Source organism: Scardinius erythrophthalmus, assembly GCF_964197995.2.
Source record: "Scardinius erythrophthalmus genome assembly, chromosome: 3".
Taxonomy (NCBI): domain Eukaryota; kingdom Metazoa; phylum Chordata; class Actinopteri; order Cypriniformes; family Leuciscidae; genus Scardinius; species Scardinius erythrophthalmus.
Window position 1 is genome coordinate 47,686,156 of NC_138223.1, and position 25,984 is coordinate 47,712,139.

Genomic DNA, 25,984 nt, shown 5'->3' on the forward strand with positions numbered 1-25,984 from the left:
ATATTCTCATCACAAACCCTGTGTTACTGCAGCATGAGGTCCAGCAATATTATAACAATCAGTTAGAAGACTTTAACAAACATGAGCATGAATCTTTACTGTTCGATGACACACACAGACATCAATAATCAACGTATGAATCTCAACAATGGTGACAATCAAAAGTACCTTGCTGCAATGCATGCTGGGTACCATCATTGTACAAAACTCCCAGCATGCATTGCAACATGAATAAATTATGCAGCTAAATTGTCCTATTAATTTGTTTAATTCTAAATATGTGCTTTTATTTTTTGCTGTTGTTTTTGTTTTGGCATTTAGTAGCTTTTCAGTGATGTTCTGAATTAATCTAAAAAAAAAAAAATATTGTCACCCTTGTTGAGATTCATGTGCTGATTTTTGATATCTAAGTGTGTCACCATGGATTTTTTTTCGTGCTCATGTTTGTTAGTCTTCTAACTGATTGTTATAATATTGCTGGATCTCATGCCACAGTAACACAGGGTTTGTGATGAGAATATATTAATGGTACAACACAATTGTGAGATTCAAATTATCTCAGTGAAACAGGTTATTTCATGATGATTATAAAACCATCAACAGGTAACCATCATCACCTGATCTCATTTCACTTTAGCTTTCTTTGCTGCTGCAAATGTGTTTGACAAACACACTGTCCCAGCGGCCAAAGAAGACAAAAGATATAATAAGAGTTAAGAGCCCAACTAATGGAAACACTATTCACTGTAATGGTGACTTTAAATGAAACACATTATAGTTAAACCTCTGTTAATTCTCAATAAAAACTTTTGTAGACGTCTGACAGAAATAAAGTCAGTCTGGTTGGTAATAAGTGAAGCTGGTAATGCTATTTGTGGAGTTGTTTAATCCTCCAGTTCTGGTTTATTTCTTTGCTCTTGGCTGAGATGTGGCATTGCTATGGCCTGCTTGTGGCCCAGATCTGGCAAACAGGAGTGGCCCACCCAAGTGCCGTAATTCCATGCTGCATGTGGGCCAGATCATCTTTTCACGTGTGCCAGATGTGGGCCGGATCTGGGCCGAAACAATGTTGCTATGTGGGGTGCTGTCCGAGGGCTGTGGGCTCGGTAGCCATACTCCCCCGTGTTCCTGGTTGTGAGAGAACAAGACAAGAGTGAGGATTCGGGGTGGTGGAGGGATGCTGAAAAACTGTCAAGGAGTGTTAGGTAAGTTGACAGAGTGAATATGCTTCCTCATGCTGATATAGGGTAACGTTAGACATGGTATTGTTTGATGACAAGTTGATATTGGATTGATTATTTGTACGTGCTTCTCCCGAACTTTGTTTATGAAACATCATGTGTAGATTCCGCCATCGCGTCTGTTATAGAAGATATCCACAGCGCATTCATTTAAAAAGAGGAACAGAGAGCCGCGACATTTTGTTGGTTGAAAATATGAATGAAGAACATGCGTCATTTACTCCGTTGCTCTGATTGCTTGTAGGTCTATCCAATTGAGTGCAGAGTTTTTTTTTTTTCCTGGTTCGGTTGAGACATAGCCTGGTAAAACCAGACTCTGCTACTTCACTTCGCTTCGTAGACAGAGTCTGGAATGGCATAACAGAGAAGTGTTTTCTCTCTTGCTAGGGGGCGCTTGTCTGAAGTTTAAAATCATTGGTTACCTGTAAGCCAATCACATAACGTTTGGTTATGGCGTGTGTTATGCACATGCTCAGCCGCATTTAACTTTCACTGTAAACACATGTATGATGCAAAAACAAAACCATCGAGCGAAATACCGGAGTGAACATGGCTGTGAACGACTTTTGCAGGTTAAGTTAAGTAAATCTACGCATCCACGGTACAATCAGCGTCTACGTCACGGCTCTCAGCCCGCCCTCTGTTCGTTGATTGGCCCGGCTGTTTCCAGACCGGTGGCAAACAGAAAGCTCTGAAGCTGTCTCAGACTGAGTACAGAAGCGAAATGAAATTGAGCGGAAGTACGAAGTCTGACGTAGTCAGGCTAGTTGAGACACGCCCCATAATCAAATCTCTATGGAGCAGTCTCAGACTCACATTCTGACTAGAATATGAGTATGACGAAGTCAGGCAGTAAGCTTATTAAAAGTGTTTGTATTTTAGTCCTAGCGTGATTTTGGCATTTGCATACGTCACTCGCCTGTGCGTGTCTCGTCATCCATAAATAGAGAAAAGTTGCTCCGGTATGGGATGAATATAGTATCAAAATGATTAACATGTGCAAGCACTATAATCCATGAACTTGATAAATGTTGCAGATATGTTTTATTATCTACAACCAAATGCCTTACTACGGTGACGCATTGCTGCCACATATTTTTTCCACTCAATTATGTCGTAATAACAAGATCTTATGTCATTAAAATGACATATATTCTTGGCCTTATAAGGTAGGGATGTCCCGATCCGATCCACGGCATCGGTATCGTGCCGATACTGGCCCAAAACGCTAGATCGGATATCGGAGGGGAGAAAAAAAATTATCCGATACCTATGATCCGATACCCATTAGGGGTGGAACGGTACGTATTCGTACTGAACGTACGTTCGGTGCATGGATTTACACAGAGAATACACGGTATAAAAATAAATAAATATCGCGTGCACATTAATTAATGTAATACGGAACTAACGTTACTGTTAGATACGCGCATATGCGGGTTCTTTAGGGACACCTAATCTGTAGCCCGCCTTAGCTCTGAACGCGCCTCTATATCGCTTCAAACGCTCACTTTATCATTATACGCGCGCGGCGCGTCCTATTCACTTTGGACGCGCGAATGGATTCAAACTGTTCAAGCATCGAACTAGACGCGATAGACGCAAATTTGACGCTCTATTCGCATTTGGTGTGAACGCAGCAAAATGAACAGGCTGCGATGTCAAGATTGCAATGCTGGAGTGTGTGTGTGTCAGAGAGAGAGAGGCACGGGCACGATCGAACAGTGGAAACATAAAAACATACTCCGTCATTTTCATACAGGACATCATTAAAACTGCAAAAAGTGTTTAGCCTACTTATATTTGTGTAAAACCCAACATTGTGCTTTTGTCAAACTGTAAACTCTTGTCAAACTGTAACTGACACACACACACACACACACACACACACACACACACACACACACACACACACACACGCTGTTTAAAAGCAAAAATGATATCATCTTTTGGACATTCATCATTGCATTGGTTTTCATTTCTTGTCCTAAAACAGAGCACTCATCTGTTTATTTTTAAGTTACACATTCTACATTGAATAAAAAAGAAAATCAAATGTGTTTTTAAAAGTATTATTTTATACAGAAATAAATTATTTATAATTCAGATGAGAATAAAGTTAAAGTTAATTAAAATTTAAAGGAAACAAATAGGCCTATATTGATCTGAAATATAGCAAATTAATTTTAAATTCATTCAGGTTACCAAACATATCTCAAGGTCTTTTGAATAAAGGCTGGCAGTCTTTCATTATCAACTGTTGTTGTGGACTATATACTGGAGAAGTATTTGTTCTCCATTTGAGTGAGATGTTTTTATGTGGCTAATTGAGCAAAGTGCTTCCATTATATTTTATTATTATTAGTATTAGTTCAAGAATAAAATAAAAATATCGGATTGATATCGGTATCGGCAAATAGCCAAAGCTGTGGCATCGGTATCGGTATCGGAAGTGAAAAAGTGGTATCGGGACATCCCTATTATAAGGACATGTGTAGTCATGTACAAAATGTGCCTTTATCCACATAAAACTGATAGCCAATCATCATACTTCTACATTCAAAAAGCTGAAGCAATAGCAGCCCCCATTGGACATTCATGTTAAAAGGTCAAATTCTGTACACCTTATTAATAAAGCATGCGCAGCCTACAGATTAGCAGATGAGCCCAGAATACGAACATTTCGTTTAATTGCACATTAGGCTAAGCGTTTTCCTCCCATAGAAAACCCTTATAATAAAGAAAAAGCTTTAGGCTACTTCAGTGATAAAGATCAAATGCTGTACACACCTTATTAATAAACCATACTATCCTACAGAAAAGCAGATGAGCCCAGAATATGAACGCAACGCATTTAAGTTAAGCGTTTTTCTCCCATAGAAACCCTTTATTATAAAGAAAATAAAGGTGGCTCTTAACGTGTCTTTCTATGGGAGGATGGCATTGCGGTGCACAGCAAATCCTTTAAATGGTATTCAATGCAAAGCAAAAATGACAAATATAAATAGCCAATAAAATAAACAAATTATTGTGGCATTAATTAGCCCACAAACAATATTTATTTTAAAGCCTAAACGAATTTATTTAAAGAAAAACACCAGTGTTGGCCATTTATCTGTATAGGCTAAGTGTTTCAGCCGCCCTTTTCAAACTGGCCCAAGGAAATGCAACAGAATTTGATTTGTTAAACATGAAGAGGACTTATCCGTCTGGCATGGCCGCTCGCTCTAACGTTAACCTAGATAAATGTTCGCTATTATATAAACCCCGCCTCCATGTGTTATTCAACGGGACTTGAGACCAACTAAACAATTTAATTACACTTCAAATATCTTCTTTCCGAAGGTGGCTTCTCTCATTTACTGTAGTTTTTATCACGCTGATGTAAATTCCAGTCTTTGTTTTTAAAATAAGTTTGTTTTTAGTTAGTTATTTGATGCTATATAAACGGTGGTGTGACTTCATGATTGACAGCTGTGATTGACAGGTTCTCTGAGTGAAGTCGACACACTGGCGGCTGATATCGCCATATCGACACACTGGCGGCTTCAGTTCTCACCAATGGAAGAGAGCGAAGGGGCGTCGTCCATATTTTTTTTACAGTCTATGGTCTAAACCGGTGAAATAGTCTCAAAATCCAAATGAATCAGATAGGATTGACTCAGAAACGAGTCAATTAATGCATGCATGTCACTTCATCCACAAATACACATCTTACTTGTTGCACGCACAAATTCTGACATACATTAATACAAAATCGAGGTTTTGTATTAACAACTATGTCTCTATTTGTACAAAATGCTGCACATTCATGCGTTTCTGGATTTTTGGACACACAAGTTGCATTATATTAGTAGTGACGCACTTTGTGAATTTGTCAAATAGATGGGTAGCTGTGCACACATTAATAATTAACACCAGGCCTATTCATTTGTAGTTGTTTGTGTGTGGGTTGTGAAATGCTTAAAAACACAGCAAAATGAAAGTCTCAAAATCCAAATGAATTAAATGAGATCGACTCAGAAAATACATCAATGAATGCACACGTGTCACCTGATCCACACATACACATCTTCTTTGTTGCATGCGCAAATTATGATACACTACTACAAAGAAAACATTTGTATTCACAAAAATGTCTCTATTTGTACAAATTGCTACACATTCATTCAATTTTGAATTTTGCACACGCAAGTTGAAAGGCATTTGGTTGTGAATAGTAAAACATATCTGCAACATTTATCAAGTTCATGGATAATTGTGCTTGCACATGTTAATCATTTTGATATTCATCCCAATCTCAAAGATCAACAGAGCGGCTGCCAGTTTACCAAAGGTTGAATTTACACAACAGGTTTTTGCAGGTCATTTACGGGAAATCTGAATTTGACTGCTGTTACTCTTCATATTTATGAGATCTTTATTAATCTCCCGCACTGAATTTGCATTTGTGTTTTTCATTAGGCACTGATTCAAAAGACACAAGATTCAGATTTATTCAGAGTCTATATGTTAAATGAACTTAAAATATATATTTTATTTAGAAAATGTATGAAAATAAAGAAGTTATTTGTGTATCACACAGGAGATTCATAAAGATCTCATAAGGATGTGAAAAGTGAATGGCAGTCAAACATAAATATTACTTGCTATACTGTTAGATTGTAGATTGCTGAACTGAAGTGTCAGTTTACTTACAAAACAAATGCAAAAAAAACAGAGAGAGAGAAGTTTGGACTGTGAGGGTGACGGAGGCGGGTATAAATCTGAGCTGCTGCAGGTCCACACACACACACACACACACACAGGCAGACACGATGGACGTGAAGCTGCTGTGTCTGACTGTTGTTCTTCTCTCCTCACCCCTCCTCACACTGTGTGACCCGCTGTGAGTATTAAACACACCGTTTGTTCATAGAGTTACTAATAATCAGTTTTTAAGATTTCAAACGCTGTGATTTGATCTCCTCAGGTTTGTTCTGTCAGCTCCTAATTTGCTGAGAGTGGGTTCCTCAGAGAACGTGTTTGTGGAGGCTCAGGATTACTCTGGAGGATCTTTTGATGTAGAGATCATAGTGAATAAATACCCAAAGAAAGACTGGAAGATACTGTCCAAAACAGTGACACTGACTGCAGAAAACAATTACCAGATCCTTACAGATATAAAGGTGAGAGCTCCATAAATACAGTGATGTTTAATTCTGTAACATGTTGAGAGTCAGGAGTAGGCTGGGAAGCAGATCCACATCCAGGTTTATTCAAATAATCCACAAGGTCATAATCCACAAGGTAACTAGCATAAACAAATAAAAACACGATAAACCAGAGAATGTGATTTCAGTGACTGACAGAGAACAAGGGCTATATACACAGGCACACAAGCTTAACATGATAACAAGGGGGCGTAGATAATAAGAAACACCTGGAGACTAATCAACATGAAAACCTACAAAGGACTACAAAACATGGTGTAAGACAGGAGATAACATAAGAGTCCAGGAACACACAAGACAGGGGAACACAGGCTGGGATCATCCCAGCTAACAGACTTTTAAGAACGTTCTCCAAATATTCAGTTGGTTCTGGGAACGTGAAAAATGTCCAGTTTTCTTGACATTAGAGGAGCGTGTTTTAATAATGATATAATGTTCCTCAAATGTTCTTTCAACTTAATTTTGATTTAAAATTCAACATTATAGGAACATTGATTTCTAACATTCCAAGAACATTGTAACAAATTAGCCCAAAGGGGAAATATTAATAATAACTCATAATCATCAATTATGATTAGTTATTAATATTTGGGTCAGTTAATTGGATTAACTTGAGGTAGCTAAATTAATATTACAATCAATAATTGTCTGATTTGTCTCAGTCGTTACAACATACAAATGTCCAGTTTCCTTAATGTTACTAGAATGTTATTTAAAGGTTAGTGTGATGTTGCTGAAACATTCTTTCAATCATCTTTCGAAAGAGTAATGAGAACACAAACTACAACTTTATTCAGACACAGCCTTTGATGAACTGAAGATAAAACACACTAACTCTGAAAATCTGATTAAACAACTCCACAAACAGCATTACCAGCTTCACTTATTACTAACCAGACTGACTTTATTTCTGTCACACGTCTACAGAAGCTCTTATTGAGAATTAACAGAGGTTTAGATGTTGATGTTTTAAGGAAAATGTTTAGTTTGAAGTCACCATCATGGAGATCAGTGTTTGCATAAGTTGGGCTCTTGACCCTTGACTTTCTTTAAGTTGATGCTTTATCAGCCATTGCAGGTGTTCATGGAGAACATTTCTGCATTGAAAAAGCAGATCACTATGGCTGTTTTAAATTACAGTCAAAGTACTCCAATTAAACAGTTGCTTTCACTGTAGATTTACTCAGTTTTGGAACTTGAATGGGATTTGAGAATAAGATAATGAACTCATTTGATGTGATATAAATCATTTGTAACTGAAGAAATGTGTGTAAGATTGTCTAAACCTATTTATAAGTTTAAAACAACACACTTAGACATCAGTACTCGTCGTACAAACCTCAAGAGCCCAACTAAATCAAACACTGATCTCCATAATGGTGACTGCAAACGAAACATTTTCAATAAGACATCAACATCTAAACCTCTGTTAATTCTCAATAAGATCTTCTGTAGACGTGTGACAGAAATAAAGTCAGTCTGGTTAGTAATAAGTGAAGCTGGTAATGTTGTTTGTGGAGTTGTTTAATCAGATCTTCAGAGTTAGTGTGTTTTATCTTCATTTCATCTAAGGCTGTGACTGAATAAAGTTGTAGTTTGTGTTCTTATTACTCTTTCAAAAGATGATTGAAAGAATGTTTCAGGAACATCACACTAACCTTTAAATAACATTCAGTAACATTAAGGAAACTGGACATTTTTATGTTCTTGGAATGTTAGAAATCAACGTTCCTATAATGTTGAATTTTAAATCAAAATTAAGTTGAAAGAACGTTTGAGGAACATTATACCATTATTAAAACACGTTCCTCTAACGTCAAGAAAACTGGACATTTTTCACGTTCTCAGAACCAACACTGAATATGTGGAGAACGTTCTTATAACAAAAGTCTGTTAGCTGGGATCATAACACATTCTCATTATTTTATTATCAGATAAAATTCAGGCTGACTGATTATCTGTTCTCTAGATCCCTGATGATAGGGACTATTTCTCTGATGATCCTCTGGAGAAGCAGTATGTGTATCTACAAGCTCAGTTTCCATCTCACACCCTGGAGAAAGTGGTCATGGTCTCATTCCAGTCTGGATATATATTTGTACAGACAGACAAGCCCATCTACACGCCTGCTAGCAGAGGTACGAGTATGTGCTAAGTAAAGTTCACAACATAATTTCGGGAGGAATTAACCTAATCTAATCTATCAATTAACTGCTGGAGCATAAGCAGCCGCTCACCTTCATCAGCTGTTTTGGCGTCCCTCCACCTCCCCAACTCCACCAACATCATTTAAATAACATAATTATAACATCTTGCTACCAGAGGTGGGAGTAAGTCACTAAATTCAAGTCTCAAGTCAAGTCCAAGTCTTAACATTGCAAGTCAAAGTCAAGCCAAGTCATTCTGTTGTAAGGGTCAAGTCAAATCAAGTCAAGTCAAGTCAAGTCAAGTCATACTCTTTGTCAAGTCAAGTCAAGTCGCAACTTAGTCATCAAGTCATACCAAGTCACACACAGGCTTGTTTTACACATTTTTTAACTCTGGGACTTTTATTTCTTATTTAGACACAGAGGGCTGATGGGTAAAAAAAAATAAAAAATAAAAAAATAACCTGTGTGTAATAAATAAAATATTGTTAAGAAGCACATTAAATGCTCTAAAATAAAAATAAATTAAATGAACACAAGTAAACAAGAATTAATAAAACTTTGCCCATCTTGTGCTAGCCCTACATAGTTATTTTGCTGTGATGTCCTCTATGAAAGTGTAAACGAAACAAAAACATTAAAAATGTCAATTTAATCCAATTAGGCCAACGTGAACACACTAAAAAAAAAAAAAAAAAAAAAAAATGTCTAAACATAAGATTTATGTATTTAAATTGCATATAGAATTTCCATCCATTTGGATTACATAGTTTTAACATAAACCAATTATTAATCTGAATGTAATTCATATTTTTAAGTCACATATAAATGAAACAGATAAGATTTATGTAATAGTACACAGAAAAACGCCCATGTTAAATTAACACTTCTCATTGTTCATATGTGTGCACACTACAGAGTTAAAGTACCATTGAAGCAGTGTTGAAGTTAATGAGATAATTAAGTGGTGATTGAGCATTAATTATGAACACCTGCTGTTAACAAGCAGAATCACTGAAGAACAGAGAAACACAAGAACTACAACTGACTTCAGACACAGTCTTAGATGAAATCAACTGAAGAGAAAAGAAGACATTAAATCTGTGAAGATCTCAGCAGAGGAGGATTAAACAACTCAAACAGCTTTACCAGCTTCACCTATTACTAACCAGATTGACTTAATTTAATATCCGTTTTAATGAAATCAACAATTGTATTTTAAAGTCACCATGATGGTGGTTAGCATTTGCTTTAGTTGGACTCTTGACCCTTAACTTTTTAGTATTACATTTTCTTTGGCTGCTACATTTGTGTGTATATAAAGTAGGGCTGGGCTATTTAAATCGCAATATTGTTATGCGCATCTCGTCAGTAAAGCCGGTTCCTTGATTAGTAGTAAATCACCATCACCTGCTTTCAGATGGAGCGGCATTTACTACAAAGAGCCGTAGTTAACTGACAAGCTGAGCCAAATCACATCAATATCGCGGACGTATCGCCAGCGATAATTAATGCGATATGGCTCAGCTTGTCAGTTAACTACGGCTCTTTGTACGCAGCAAAAACTCCAGTGTTAAATGAACACTCCTGGGAGTGTATGAGTCCACACTCAAGAGTGTTGAAGTTAATGAGATAATTAAGTGATTAATTTAGTGATGATTGAGCATTATTGAAGACACCTGATGTTAACAAGCAGAATCACTGAAGGAGAAAATCACAAATTGTAAGTTACCATTATTGTGATGGGTATTTGCTTTAGTTGGGCTCTAGACCCATATATTATTAACTTTAGATTTTGTTTGTCTGTTGTTTCTGAATTATAATCACCAGTTGAACAAAGAAAAAAGTGATCTGATGGTGTTGGTTATGTTATGACAATCATCATTTGAACTTGATCACTGAACTCATTAAAATCCTTCTTTCTGACTTCGATTTATGTTGTTGGTTAGTGAATCTGCATAAATGCCCAGAATTTTTGATATAATATAAAGGATTTCTTAAAAGTTGTTTAAAAAAAAAACATTCTTTTAGGCACACACAGATGTCAAGATTCAGTCTATGCATCTCAACAATGGCGAGGAGCAGAATATTCAATTAGGAAAAGTAAATTACATAGACAATTCAGATCATAATTTATTCATACCGCAATGCATGATGGGAGCCATTAATGAGTTGTGATTGGTGGCAGCCACTGCAACATGCTTTATTATTGTCACCATTGTTGAGATTCACAGGCTGATTATTGATGTCTGTGTTTTAAATCAATTTATCTGAATGTCTTTTGATCAGAACAATGTTTATTAAAAATTTTGAATTATAAGTAAAGTACTGATAATCATAGGCTGAAGAATCACTAAACTGCTGCTAACAAGTTAAACCAAACTATCTCAATAAGTTTCCTTTTTCAGATCACAGCATGATTATGTCAAAACATAACCAACACTATAAGATAGATAACATTTTACTTTGTTCATTTAACTGTTATAAATCAATAACAGCAGACAAACAACAGTAAATATTAAAGTAAACATATAATGGTCTAGAGCCCAACTAAAGCAAACACCCATCACCTTAATGGTAACTTACAATTTGTGATTTTCTTCTTCAGTGATTCTGCTTGTTAACATCAGGTGTCTTCAATAATGCTCAATCATCACTAAATTAATCACTTAATTATCTCCTCAGCCCTAAATGCCGCTTCATCTGAAAGCAGGTGATGGCGATTTACTACTAATCAAGGAACCGGCTTTACTGACGAGATGCGCATAACAATATCGCGATTTAAATCGCCCAGCCCTAATATAAAGCACATTTGTTGAGGCAAAAAAAGCCATGAGAAGATTAGATCAGGTGATATTGGATGTTTAATCATCATGTAATTGTTTGAATCTCTGATCTTATTCTGTGTCTAATGCTTTGATTATATACGAGTTGTGTTTGTAATGTTGTTATATAATAGAAGCCATGTTAATTTACAGCATGAGAGCAATGTTGATAGTCAAATAACATTTAGGGCCCTATCTTGCACCCAGCGCAATTGACTTTGTACACCGACGCATGTTTCATTCCTATTTTGCACCCGCGCAAAGCGCGCTTTTCCCTCCACAGAAGCACGTCGCTAAACTAGGGAATGAACTTGCGCTCCCTGGGCGGTTCAGCGCAAAAAAGGAGGCGTGTTCCGGCGCAAACAATCCCTGGTGCTATTTTACTGTTCCATAAAACCTGTTCCATGCGCCACTGGCCAGGAAAAACCTAGTCTAAAGTCAGTGGCGTGTTGCGCGTTGTTCATTATGCTATTTTAAGGGCGCATGCTTGACCATAATGTAGCATTTATAATTTATTATAAAAGCATACATCTAGCTTACACATTTACCCACATTATTATATACCTGTTTAACCGAAGCTAATTTGGGTGTGTTTCTCCATCCCCAATGTCACTTCTCTCTCTTTTACGGCCGTGACGAGAGCGTTGCTCTCCTCGGATGTGAACCGCTCCTGGCGCGTGCCTGGCAAATCCGCCGTTATAATAGCAATACGCCAAGGAAAAAGCGCGTCTGCTCTTAAAGGGAATGTGAGATGATGCTCTGATTGGTTTATTTCACGTTACGCCCAAACCACACCTATGAATAATGAAGCTACTTCAGACCAACCCATTTTAGATTTGCGCCGGGCGCAAGAGTCATTTATCCCGCCGGGAAAATAGCAACAGCGCCGAGACCCGCCCACAAAGTTACTTGCGCTTCGCGCTTTGACACTTGCGTTTCAGATCGTTAAAATAGGGCCCTTAGTGCATTAAACTTTTTTTCTCTACATTATTACTTCAAGAATCAGTGTATGACTCTCAACAATGGTGACAATCAATGAAATGTTTCATGCTGCAGTGCATGCTGGGTACCACCAATCAAAACTCACCCATATCTCCCAGCATTCATTGCGACATTAATACATTATGCAGCTGGATTTTCTGGATACTTTGTTTGATTGTCACCATTGTTGAGATTCATATGCTGTTTCTTGATGTCTGTGTTTGTCTAAGTAATGCCATAGATTCAAGTTTTTGTGCACCAAGTATTTTTTTTAAACCCTATTTTAAATAATAGGTATTTGATAAACAACACTGCTAGATATACTATAAAATCAAATGACTTCTATTATGAATAAAACAATATTAAAAACACAAGTCCTATATAATCAAAGCATTAGATACTGCATAATATCAGGGATTAAGGAAATTACATAATGATGACATTTTCATCATCAATAAACAACCAACATCATCTGATCTCATGGCTTTCTTAACTACAACAATTGTGCTTTAGAAACACACAAGTATAGCAATCAAAGAAAAGTTTACATTAAAGAGTCAAGGGTCAAGAGTCCAACTAAAGCAAATGCTAATCACCATCGTGGTGACTTTAAAATACAACTATTGATTTCATTAAAACGGATATTAAATAAAGTCAGTCTGGTTAGTAATAGGTGAAGCTGGTAAAGCTGTTTGAGTTGTTTAATCCTCCTCTGCTGAGATCTTCACAGATTTAATGTCTTCTTTTCTCTTCAGTTGATTTCATCTAAGACTGTGGCTGAAGTAGGGCTGGGCGATTTAAATCGCGATATTGTTATGCGCATCTCGTCAGTAAAGCCGGTTCCTTGATTAGTAGTAAATCGCCATCACCTGCTTTCAGATGGAGCGGCATTTAGGGCTGAGGAGATAATTAAGTGATTAATTTAGTGATGATTGAGCATTATTGAAGACACCTGATGATATCAAGCAGAATCACTGAAGAAGAAAATCACAAATTGTAAGTTACCATTAAGGTGATGGGTGTTTGCTTTAGTTGGGCTCTAGACCATTATATGTTTACTTTAATATTTACTGTTGTTCGTCTGCTGTTATTGATTTATAACAGTTAACTGAACAAAGTAAAATGTGATCTTATAGTGTTGGTTATGTTTTGACATAATCATGCTGTGATCTGAAAAAGGAAACATATTGAGATAGTTTGGCTTAACTTGTTAGCAGCAGTTTTGTGATTCTTCAGCCTATGATTATCAGTACTTATAATTAAAATTTAATAACCATTGTTCTGATCAAAAAGACATTCAGACATATTTATTTAAAACACAGACATCAATAATCAGCCTGTGAATCTCAACAATGGTGACAATAATAAAGCATGTTGCAGTGGCTGCCACCAATCACAACTCATTAATGGCTCCCATCATGCATTGCGGTATGAATAAATTATGATCTGAATTGTCTATGTAATTTACTTTTCCTCATTGAATATTCTGCTCGTCACCATTGTTGAGATGCATAGACTAAATCTTGACATCTGTGTGTGCCTAAAAGAATAATTTCTTTTTTTAAACATCTTTTAAGAAATCCTTTAAATTACATAAAATATTCTGGCCATTTATTCAGATTCACAGTTATGCTGTAAGTAACAACATAAATCGAAGGCAGAGAGAAGGATTTTAATGAGTTCAGTGATCAAGTTCAAATGATGATTGTCATAATATAACCAACACCCTCAGATCACCTTTAATTCTTTGTTCAACTGGCAGTTTTAACTCAGATACAACAGCCAAACAAAATCTAAAGTACACTTAAAAGGGTCAGAGCCCAACTAAAGCAACTACCCATCACAATAATGGTAACTTACAATTTGCGATTTTCTCCTTCAGCGATTCTACTTGTTAACATCAGGTGTCTTCAATAATGCTCAATCATGACTAAATTAATCACTTAGTTATCTCATTAACTTAAACACTCTTGAGTGTGGACTCATACACTCCCAGGAGTGTTAATTTAACACTGGATGTTTCGCTGTGTACAAAGAGCCGTAGTTAACTGACAAGCTGAGCCATATCGCATTAAATATCGCTGGCGATACGTCCGCGATATTGATGTGATTTGGCTCAGCTTGTCAGTTAACTACGGCTCTTTGTAGTAAATGCCGCTTCATCTGAAAGCAGGTGATGGTGATTTACTACTAATCAAGGAACCGGCTTTACTGATGAGATGCGCATAACAATATCGCGATTTAAATCGCCCAGCCCTAGGCTGAAGTCAGTTGTAGTTCTTGTGTTTCTCTGTTCTTCAGTGATTCTGCTTGTTAACAGCAGGTGTTCATAATTAATGCTCAATCACCACTTAATTTTCTCATTAACTTCAACACTGCTTCAATGGTACTTTAACTCTGTAGTGTGCACACATATGAACACTGAGAAGTGTTAATTTAACATGGGCATTTTTCTGTGTACTATTACATAAATCTTATCCATTTCATTTACATATGACTGACATATATGAATCACATTCAGTTTATTAATACAATTACATAAATCTTTTTTTTTTTTTTTTGAGTGTGTTCACGTTGGCCTAATTGGATTAAATTGACATTTTTAATGTTTTTGTTTTGTTTACACTTTCATAGAGGACATCACAGCAAAATACCCACTAAGCAAAATGATGTCCGAAAGACGTCTTTTCAACGTCTTTGTCACAAAAATCGGACGTTGAAAAGACGTCCACTGAGGGTCTAGAATGAAAGTTGATATGACGTCTTTTTTCGACGTGTTCTGCACGTCCGATATAGACGTTCATCGAACCTTCGTACAAGGTTAAACACTAGTTCATATGTGGGCATTGTGGACATATTTCAACATCATTTATTGTCTTATTTAGACATTATTACTTTGACTATTGCTGTCAGATGATCTCAGTGAGAATAAACAGAGGTTTAGATGTTGATATTTGTTTAATTTGAAGTGTCACCATTGTGGTGATCAGTGATTGCTTTAGTTGGGCTCTTGGTCCCCTTTCATTTATACTTTAATTTTCCTTTGACTGTTGTAACAGCGTGTTTGTGTAACACAATTGTTGTGGCAGAGAAAGCCTAGAAAAAGTTTTCTGTTTTCTGAGTGTTATCAGCTCAATGTTGATGATGACATAATCATCACAAAATGGGCATCTAATAATGTTTAAAGTTTTGTATTTATTTTTGGGATTAATAACCACCATCCTTGTGGAACTGCAATATTGGTGCCAAATGCATTAAAATGATCACTTATTTGAAGGTGGATAAAAATCATGTGCACATGTTTTGAGCAAGAGTATCATATAGTCACACACAGAAATCAAGATTTTGGATATGAATCACAACAACGGTGACAATCAAAACAAAAAAGCTTGAGAATCAAGAATGAGTTTTGTACTATGAAAGCTACCCATCATGCATTGCAGGATGAAGGTTTTTTTTTTTTTTTTTTTTTTTGTTACCGTTGTTGTGATTCATATCCAAAATCTTGATGTCTGTGTGTGACTATTTGATACATTTGCTCAAAAACATGTGCACATGATTTTTATCCACCTTCAAATAAGTGATAATTTTAATGCTTTTGGCACCAATATTGCAGTTCCACAAGGATGGTGGTTATTAATCCCAAATATAAACACAAAACTTTAAACAATATTAGATGCCCATTTTGTGATGATTATGTCATTGTCACAGGTCGGGGTGGGCCAAGCCAGACCGCACCCACCCCTAGACCACTATCACCCAGAGGAGCGTATCAAGGAGGAGGCAAGAGGCAGGAGTAAAAGGAATGACAACTTTATTTTATATTAAAAAGCAATTAAGAAATCCTAATCTAAAATTCCTTGTCCTCTTCTTCCCAGGGACCCGGAGCAGCACCGCCGCGGGTATAGACCGGTGAGTATCTCAGGTGAGTATCACAGGTGAGCAAGGATGTCGAGGCTCACTTCCTTCACAGACTGGTGTCAGACTCCCAGTGGGAGAGCGTTGGACAGGTGCGTATCACAAGTGAGTAGAGAGAACGGGGATCACTTCCTTCACAGGTGAATGTCAGACTTACAGCGGAAGGGCGTTCGACAGGTAAGTGTCACAGGTGAGTAGAGGGATCACGGCTCACTTCCTCACAAACTGGTGCCAGACTCACAGTGGGAGAGCGTTAGACAGGTGGATATCACAGGTGAGTAGAGAAATCACAGCTCACTTCCTCCACAGACTGGTGCCAGACTCACGGTGGGAGAGCAGTAGACAAGTGAGTATCACAGGTGAGTAGAGGGTTCAAGGTGCACTTCCTTTCCTGACTGGTGCCAGACTCGCAGTGGGAGAGCAGTAGACAGGTGAGTATCACAGGTGAATAGAGGGTTCAAGGTGCACTTCCTTTCCAGACTGGTGCCAGACTCGCAGTGGGAGAGCAGTAGACAGGTGAGTATCACAGTTGAGTAGAGGGTTCAAGGTGCACTTCCTTTCCAGACCGGTGCCAGACTCGCAGTGAGAGAGCAGTAGACAGGTGAGTATCACAGGGGACAGAATCGACTTCAACAGCAATACAGTTCTCACGTGGGTTGCAGGGGACAGATAACTTCACACCATGCAGGTGGGCTTCAGGGCTGCAGCAGACTCAAAGTCGCAGACAGAGCGGGGTTTCTCTAGAACAGACAGAATCAACTTCAACAGCAATACACAGTTCTCACATGGGTCGCAGGAGACGGATAACGTCACACCATGCAGGTGGGCTTCAGGGCTGCAGCAGACTCAAAGTCACAGACAGAGCAGCGTAAGGCAGACAAAATTAAGACTTCACACAGCAGTATACAGTTCTCACGTGTGTTGCAGGGGACAGATAACTTCACACCATGCAGTTGGGCTTCAGGGCTGCGGCAGACTCAAAGTCACAGACAGAGCGGGGCTTCTCTAGAACAGACAGAATCAACTTCAACAGCAATACACAGTTCTCAAATGTGTTGCAGGGGACAGGTAACTTCACACCATGCAGTTGGGCTTCAGGGCTGCAGCAGACTCAAAGTCACAGACAGAGCAGCGTAAGGCAGACAAAATTAAGACTTCACACAGCAGTATACAGTTCTCAAATGGGGTGATGTTGCCTCGCAGAGGTTCTTCTTTCTAGACACCGCACGTAGATGTAGCAATCTCACTCAGCTCTCACGGTAAATAGTAGACCCCCAGGACACATGGGCGGTTGCACAGCAATAAAAAAATATTCTTACACACACACACACTGCAATCCAACTCTAAGCATGCAATCGTGAGGGGAAACGTCAATTTAAACACTGCAACTTCACTCTTCTAGTGTGCATAAGGCCAGCACTCACCCGCAAGTCCTGGTCTACCGCACTGATGATCGCCAGGGGCGGACAGAACACTCGTGAGACTTTTCCTCACGGTCACAGACGGACTTCACTTCGCTGAACTCCAATCGGGGAGAGGAGGTGAGAGATCGACAAAGAATCAATATTTCACTCGGTGAAAGGTGTACACATGCTCCAAACACTTCAATCCAATACCCAATTTAGTGGAGAACACATGCAATTATGAGATTCAGTTTGTTAACTACTCATCTCTCTCTTCTCCAGCTCAGTCAGCGCATTTCATTCCTCTGGGCCGTCCTCACATCCTCTCAAACAACGCTCCTCTTCCTTCAAGACAACCCCTCAACTGCAGTGCCCATAACCAATTCCCCACGAGAGAGAAACCACCAACGATCGGGGGGAGGACGATCCAGATCAACAGGGCAGAAGAACAACACAGCACCACAACATGGCACAGCACACCACACCCAGCCTTCTCCTCCTCGTGTGTTTTATCCTCTCAAAAAGCGGGAGTGGCCTCAATCGGACGCTCAGAGTGAAGTCCCTACACCTGTCGCCAATCTGCCGATTAGTTGTCATGACGACAAACACTCATACAGATCTGGAGCTGTTTGTCACCCCGTGACATCATCATCAACATTGAGCTGATAACACTCAAACTTTTTATAGGCTTTCTCTGCCACAACAATTGTGATACACAAACACACTGTTACAGCAGTCAAAGGAAAATTAAAGTATAAAGAAAGGGGACCAAGAGCCCAACTAAAGCAATCACTGATCACCACAATGGTGACACTTCAAATTAAACAAATATCAACATCTAAACCTCTGTTTATTCTCACTGAGATCATCTGACAGCAATAGTCAAAGTAAGTATGTCTAAATGAGACAATAAATGATGTTGAAATATGTCCACAATGGCCACATATGAACTAGTGTTTAATTAACCTTGTACGAAGGTTCGATGAACGTCTATATCGGACGTGCAGAACACGTCGAAAAAAGACGTCATATCAACTTTCATTCTAGACCCTCAGTGGACGTCTTTTCAACGTCCGATTTTTGTGACAAAGACGTTGAAAAGACGTCTTTCTGACATCATTTTGCTTAGTGTGGTAACTATGTAGGGCTAGCACAAGATGGGAAAAGTTTGATTAATTCTTGTTTACTTGTGTTCATTTAATTTAGTTTTATTTTAGAGCATTTAATGTGCTTCTTAACAATATTTTATTTATTACACACAAGTTAATTTTTTTTTTTTTTTTTTTTTTTTTTTTACCCATCAGCCCTCTGTGTCTAAATAAGAAATAAAAGTCCCAGAGTTAAAAAATGTGTAAAACAAGCCTGTGTGTGACTTGGTATGACTTGATGACTAAGTTGCGACTTGACTTGACTTGACTTGACAAAGAGTATGACTTGACTTGACTTGACTTGACTTGATTTGACTTGACCCTTACAACAGAATGACTTGGCTTGACTTTGACTTGCAATGTTAAGACTTGGACTTGACTTGAGACTTGAATTAAGTGACTTACTCCCACCTCTGCTTGCTACCATACTCATCATGTAAGCATTAGTAGTCCCACTGGAGGGTATATCTAAGCTCGAGTTGAAGCTGCTTCATTGAGCCCTCCATTGTGGACAGCAAGCCAAATACGCTTAACCTTTTTAGCTTAAAGATTATATAGGCAAAGGATCTCATGAAATACTTGGAAAATATAAAGCACAATGTGAACTTTATACATAAGCATGACATAATTGTTTATTATTAAACTGACTATGTGTATCAGGGTTTGAATCTGAGTAAAAAACATCAGAACTCATATTTCAGTTTTTTGCTTTGACCTCTTTTGCAGTTCAATACAGGATTTTCTCTCTGACGCCCAACATGAAACCACTCAGTTGGACTGCAGTCACGGTGGAGATGATGGTACACACTTGTATAAGTGCACACTGTTATTACACACACACACACACACACACACACACACACACACACACACTCTCTCTCGTGGCAATTCAGCTGTAATGAGCATCATTGCACTGCTGATCTCAGTAAACACACACTGTAGGGCTGGGCGATATGTATCGTGAGATTGTTATGCGCAGGGTGCGATTTGTGAAAAAAACAGAGGGGGGGGATGTTTCGAAAAAATATAACGGCCCACGTATTTAAAAAATGGTCGTGTTTAAATCGGGCTCGGGCTCATGATTACAGTTAATGTGTCGGGCCGGACCGACAAAGTCAATTCGCCTCATTCGGGCTTCGCGATACCGCGCCGCGCGAAACGCCTTCGCGCCGCAGGACCTCTAGACTCGCGTAAACGCGTCTTTACATTGATTGAAATCACTCGCGCCAGACACTCAGAAGTGAGTGAGTAATAAAAAAAAAACCTTTGCTTTAGCCTCAATTGAGTAAAACACCGTGTGTAACTTCGGCCATTCTCAGTGGTGTGACTGGGACACTAACTCTGCTCGTCATCATAGAAACAGATAATCAGATTGTGATGTTTATTCCCGCTTAAGTAATATGTTGAATATGCGGCGTAAAAAAAGACCTGCAACCGTCTCGCGGTTGTTGATAGGCCATTACTCGTGAGGTGTAACCAGTGCCGTGGGCGGGACATTGAGATTGAGCAAGTCTGCAGAGTGGTGATTACAGAGAGGCTGCGGAGCCAGCCAAAGTAGCGCATTTTTAAATAAAATGGACTTTAATCAAACCACGGATCCGTGATAAGTTTTGTGATCCGCCTCGCCACTATGTAGTAGCACTGATCACTTTGAGGGGGGGATAAATTTATCCCCACCGGGGATAAAAATAAGTAAGCAGAGGCAGGGATACATTGACCAGAAAGGGGGAAATCCCACGCATCCCCCCCGGCAAATCGCACCCTGGTTATGCGCATCTCATCAGTAAAGCCGGTTCCTTGATTAGTAGTAAATCGCCATCACCTGCTTTCAGATGAAGCGGCATTTACTACAAATAGCCGTAGTTAACTGACAAGCTGAGCCATATCGCATTAATATCGCGGACGTATCGCCAGCGATAATTAATGCGATATGGCTCAGCTTGTCAGTTAACTACGGCTCTTTCACAGCAAAAACTCCAGTGTTAAATTAACACTCCTGGAAGTGTATGAGTCCACACTCAAGAGTGTTGAAGTTAATGAGATAATTAAGTGATTAATTGAGTGATGATTGAGCATTATTGAAGACACCTGATGATAACAAGCAGAATCTCTGAAGGAGAAAATCACAAATTGTAAGCCACCGTTATGGTGATGGGTGTTTGCTTTAGTTGGGCTCTTGACCCTTATATAATTAACTTTAGATTTTGTTTGGCTGCTGTATCTGAGTTATAACTGCCAGATGAACAAAGAAAAAAAGTGATCTGATGGTGTTATATTATGACAATCATCTTTTGAACTATGTTTTTGATTTATGTTGTTGTTTACAGCATAACTGTGATTCTGCATAAATATCCAGAATTTGAGATATAATACAAAGGATTTCTTAAAAGTTGTTTAAAAAAAAAAACCTTTCTTTTAGGCACACACAGACGTCAAGATTCAGTCTATGCATCTCAACAATGGTGACGAGCAGAAGATTCAATTAGGAAAAGTAAATTACATAGACAATTCAGATCATAATTTATTCATAACGCAATGCATGATGGGAGCCATTAATGAGTTGTGATTGGTGGCAGCCACTGCAACATGCTTTATTACTGTCACCATTGTTGAGATTCACAGGCTGATTATTGATGTCTGTGTTTCTAAATTAATTTATTTGAAAGTGTTTTGATCAGAACAATGTTTATTAAATATTTTGGATTATAAGATAAATTCTGATAATTACATGCTGTAAAAACACAAAACTGCTAACAAGTTAAGTTTTTTTTTTCAGATCACAGCATGATTATGTCAAAACATAACCAACACTATCAGATCACACTTTTCTTTGTTCATTTGACTGTTATAAATCAATAACAGCACTCAAACAAAATTTAAAGTGAATGTATAAGGGTCAAGAGCCCAACTAATGCAAACACCCATCACCATAACGGTGGCTTACAATTTGAGATTTTCTCCTTCAGTGATTCTGCTTGTTAACATCAGGTGTCTTCAATAATGCTCAATCATCACTAAATTAACCCTTGTGTGGTGTTCATATTTTTGTTACTCAGACAGTGTTCGTGGGTCTGGTGGACCCGCTGCATTTTTGGGTTTTTAATTCAACACAATCAAAAATGTTATGTTAAAATACTCAACAGATGTTTACTTCATCCCAATTACAAGCAATATAAACAGCATATATGGTCAATATTTTCTCTTTACCTTTGTTAGATCACATTTAAGAATTGCAACCTCGTGTGGGAATGGCAGGAGTAGAAGCACAAAACTCACTCTTGCACTCTTTCACACTTACACACAATCTCTCTCTCACACGCACGCACACACACACTCATGCAGACACATACACACACCCACAACACACACACCCACAACACACATACAGACACACACAAAACACACACCCACACACACACACGCACATGCACATACACACACACACACTCACTTGGATATGTGGTGTACGGTCACTCTCCATAGGCATAATGGTTTTTCTAATGTACAAACTGTATAATATATCCCCCTACACTAACCCTACCACTAAACCTACCAATCACAGAAAACTTTTGGCATTTTTTGAATTTCAAAAAACACTATTTAGTATGTTTTAGTATGAGGACACAGATGTCGTCATAAACCATGTTTACGTTGTAATACCCATGTCATTATACACATTTGTGTCCTCATAAACCATATACAAGAACATACACACACTAACAGCAGGCCCTGACAGGAGGAGGACAGAGTAAAGGTACACAGGACCTACAATTTCCACACTTTTATTAGCCCCGGGTCCAGTGGACCCGAACATCCTGTGTGTAATATAAATGTGTAGGGGGGGGGGGGTGGGGTATACAGTGTGTTTTCATTAAAAATGTGTTCTGATATATGTTCTTCACAGAAAATGAGCCAAGGCCAATGAGTCTCAGTTTGAAAAAATAATTAAATGTATCATTTTTCTTTTGATAAAAAATGAAAACGGGTCCAACAGACCCGAACACCATACAAGGGTTAATCACTTAATTATCTCATTAACTTCTCTAACTTCTTTCTTAATTTAACACTGGAGTTTTTGCTGTGTAGTAAATGCCGCTCCATCTGAAAGCAGGTGATGGCGATTTACTACTAATCAAGGAACCGGCTTTACTGATGAGATGCGCATAACAATCTCACGATATATATCGCCCAGCCCTAACACATTGTTAATGCTGGTTTCTGTGTTTAAGAATCCACAAGGCATCACAGTTTCATCACAGATAATATTTCCAGTGAAAGGGATGAAGTCTGGAAGCTACGCCATTCCTGAGGTTGCCAGGTGTGTTTGTGTGGGAAACACTGTGAAGGCTGAACTTTACAACGCAGCTAATACTCATAGATGTGATCTGTGTTATGAGGATTGTTTCATCTGTTGTATAATGCTTATATAAAAATGTTTGGAAATGTTTTTGTTTCAGTCTTGGGATCTGGAAAGTTGTCACTCGGTACAAAAACACTCCTCAGAAGACGTTTACGGCAGACTTTGAGGTCAAAGAATATGGTAAGATGTGTGTCAACAAAATGTATGTTGTGTAAATGCGTTAAAGGTCCCATTCCATGGATAATTTTATTATTGTATAATGTTTCCTGGGGTGCCCTTATAATGTTAGTATGTTTTTTAGATACATTTTTTTTTATAATTTAGAAATAAAAGGCATTTTTCCTAGCCTGATTTCATCACCTGATTTGAATGCTCTGTTTGAAGGGGCGTGTCTGCTGTGAGACTTCAATGTAAACGCCCTCTGCTGTGATTGGCTGACATGCTTGCATATGAAATATCTGGCATTACATGTGGAACTATCTGGAAAACTTTTACTATTACAGCTATTATACGTTTTTACTATTACAGCTATCGGGATTAACGAATTGTGAGAAGTTTTTTAAGTATTTAGATCTATTTCAATCACATAAAAGGTTGCAGTTATGAGCATTGAGCAGATAACAGTCTGTTGATCGTGTGAAAAAAGATCTTATCATTGCAACGCAGTTTCTGCACTCACTAATGATTTCACCAATGCAAACATGAGGTATATAAATACAGTAAGAGCTTCGTTGTGCAGTGTAACAGCGTCATTGATTTCATAACGAGTTTTGGCAAGTGTCCAGATAAAACTCGCGCTGTGTGATTGACAGCTTGGGCGATTGGAAAGGGATTGTTCTGTGATCGCTTTCTGTATATTAATCACAGTTTAAGTAAGATTATTTTCATCCTACTAAGAGAAACGATGTGAAGTTGATAGCTACTTCCATAGTAAATCACTACTTACCGCTTGCTGGAATATAGTTGAAATTGCCCCCTTCGTCAGTATGAAACGCTGAGAGAAGCCTGCTTGATATTATCCCAGGTTAGAAAAACAGTCCGTGGTGAAATGGACAGAGTAAACTAACAACTTCGAATTAAACTTTTGCGGTATCCGATTATAGATAAACATCAACCACGTCTGTCGTTCGCCATCAATACGCCTGTATTCCTGTGGGCGGAGGTTAGTCAAAACACGGTTTTAATGACGTCATTAAAGAAGGAAGTAGAGGGATGTAGTCCAATCCAGCCGTTTTTTGTAGGCGACTTCTGTTAAATAAAATATCTCGCTTGGCATTGAACTTTGAGCTTTATAATTTTACAGATATTATTTATACTCTAACAACAACATTACACACTAACTAAAGTTTGAAACATGGGATCACGAAGAACGGGACCTTTAAACACTAAAATAATGTATTTAATTATGTAACCCTCTTCGTCTGTGTGCTCCCCCAAATGTCTCTGCGTTGTGTTTGAATGATGGTTGAATGAGGAGGACACAAATATCGTTGTCGTCACAGCAGTGAAGCTTATTTATTGGGCTCTTCTGCATCAGCCACTTTTCACAAGGGAAATAGAACTGTTAGTTACTAATATCAAACATAAAAATGCATACAATATCACAAAACGAAACAATACAGTTCTAGCTGCAGTTATATTAAACCTTCAATAACAGGGGTTCTCAAAGACTGGAAAAATAACTTTCCACATATGACAATTAATGTTAAATGTCACATGCATCCAAAATACAAAGACTATAACCCAAAATACTCAGATAAATGTTAAACACAATACAACATACAGAAAAATATACCCCATCACATGGAAGGTAAAACCCATTAAATAATATCAGAAATACAAAACCATCCGTCGCAAATAACTGCACAAATATGTTAGTTAACATCTTTAACAGCAATATATTTATTCAAATAACATGGATGGCCAATATAATTAAAGAAATGTAATAGATGTAACAGAGAACATCTTACCTTTTCACAAGGAAAATAGAACTGAATTAAAGGGATAGTTCACCCAAAAATGAAAATTCTGTCAGTAATTACTCACTCTCATGTTGTTCCAACCCCGTAAGACCTTCGTTCATCTTCGGAACACAAATTAAGATATTTTTGATTAAATCTGAGCGCTGTCTCACTCCTCCATAGGCTTCTAAGGGACCGAAACTTGCTGGCCCAGAAAAGTTATTAAAGAGATCGTTAATATAGTCCAAGTGACTCCAGTGGCTCAATCTTAAGTTTATCAAGTGACGAGAATACTTTTTGTGCGCAAAAATAAACAAAAATAACGACTTTATTCCACTATTAATTTCCTTCTCTCTGGGCCTCCAGTGAGTTTGCGTAGTGTTTTAGCGCAGCGCGTCTGTGTTGTGCGTCACACGCATCACACACATGATCAGCGTCGGCCAATAGTGAGCCTACGTGGTGACGTGCAACACAGACGTGCTGCACTTAAACACTACGCGAACTCACTGGAGGCCCAGAGAGAAGGAAATGAATAGTGGAATAAAGTCGTTATTTTTGTTTATTTTTGCGCACAAAAAGTATTCTCGTCGCTTGATAAACTTAAGATTGAGCCACTGGAGTCACTTGGACTATATTAACGATCTCTTTAATAACTTTTCTGGGCCAGCAAGTTTCGGTCCCTTAGAAGCCTATGGAGGAGTGATCAAGCTATCAGATTTAATCAAAAATATCTTAATTTGTGTTCCGAAGATGAACGAAGGTCTTACGGGGTTGGAACAACATGAGG

At 38.2% G+C, this 25,984-nt stretch overlaps 1 protein-coding gene across 1 annotated transcript in view; it reads left to right on the forward strand.

Moving 5' to 3' along the window:
• The first annotated feature begins 6,035 nt into the window (after positions 1 to 6,035).
• The window catches only part of LOC308688226 (complement C3-like), a 91,256-nt gene continuing 71,307 nt past the window's right edge, over positions 6,036 to 25,984 (forward strand). Inside the window, exons 1-6 of the mRNA XM_081361157.1 lie at positions 6,036 to 6,129; positions 6,214 to 6,409; positions 8,424 to 8,592; positions 19,603 to 19,676; positions 23,106 to 23,194; positions 23,334 to 23,416. Of these exons, the coding sequence (XP_081217283.1) occupies positions 6,059 to 6,129; positions 6,214 to 6,409; positions 8,424 to 8,592; positions 19,603 to 19,676; positions 23,106 to 23,194; positions 23,334 to 23,416 (682 nt within the window). The 5' untranslated portion in view covers positions 6,036 to 6,058. The remainder of the gene's footprint in view (positions 6,130 to 6,213; positions 6,410 to 8,423; positions 8,593 to 19,602; positions 19,677 to 23,105; positions 23,195 to 23,333; positions 23,417 to 25,984) is intronic.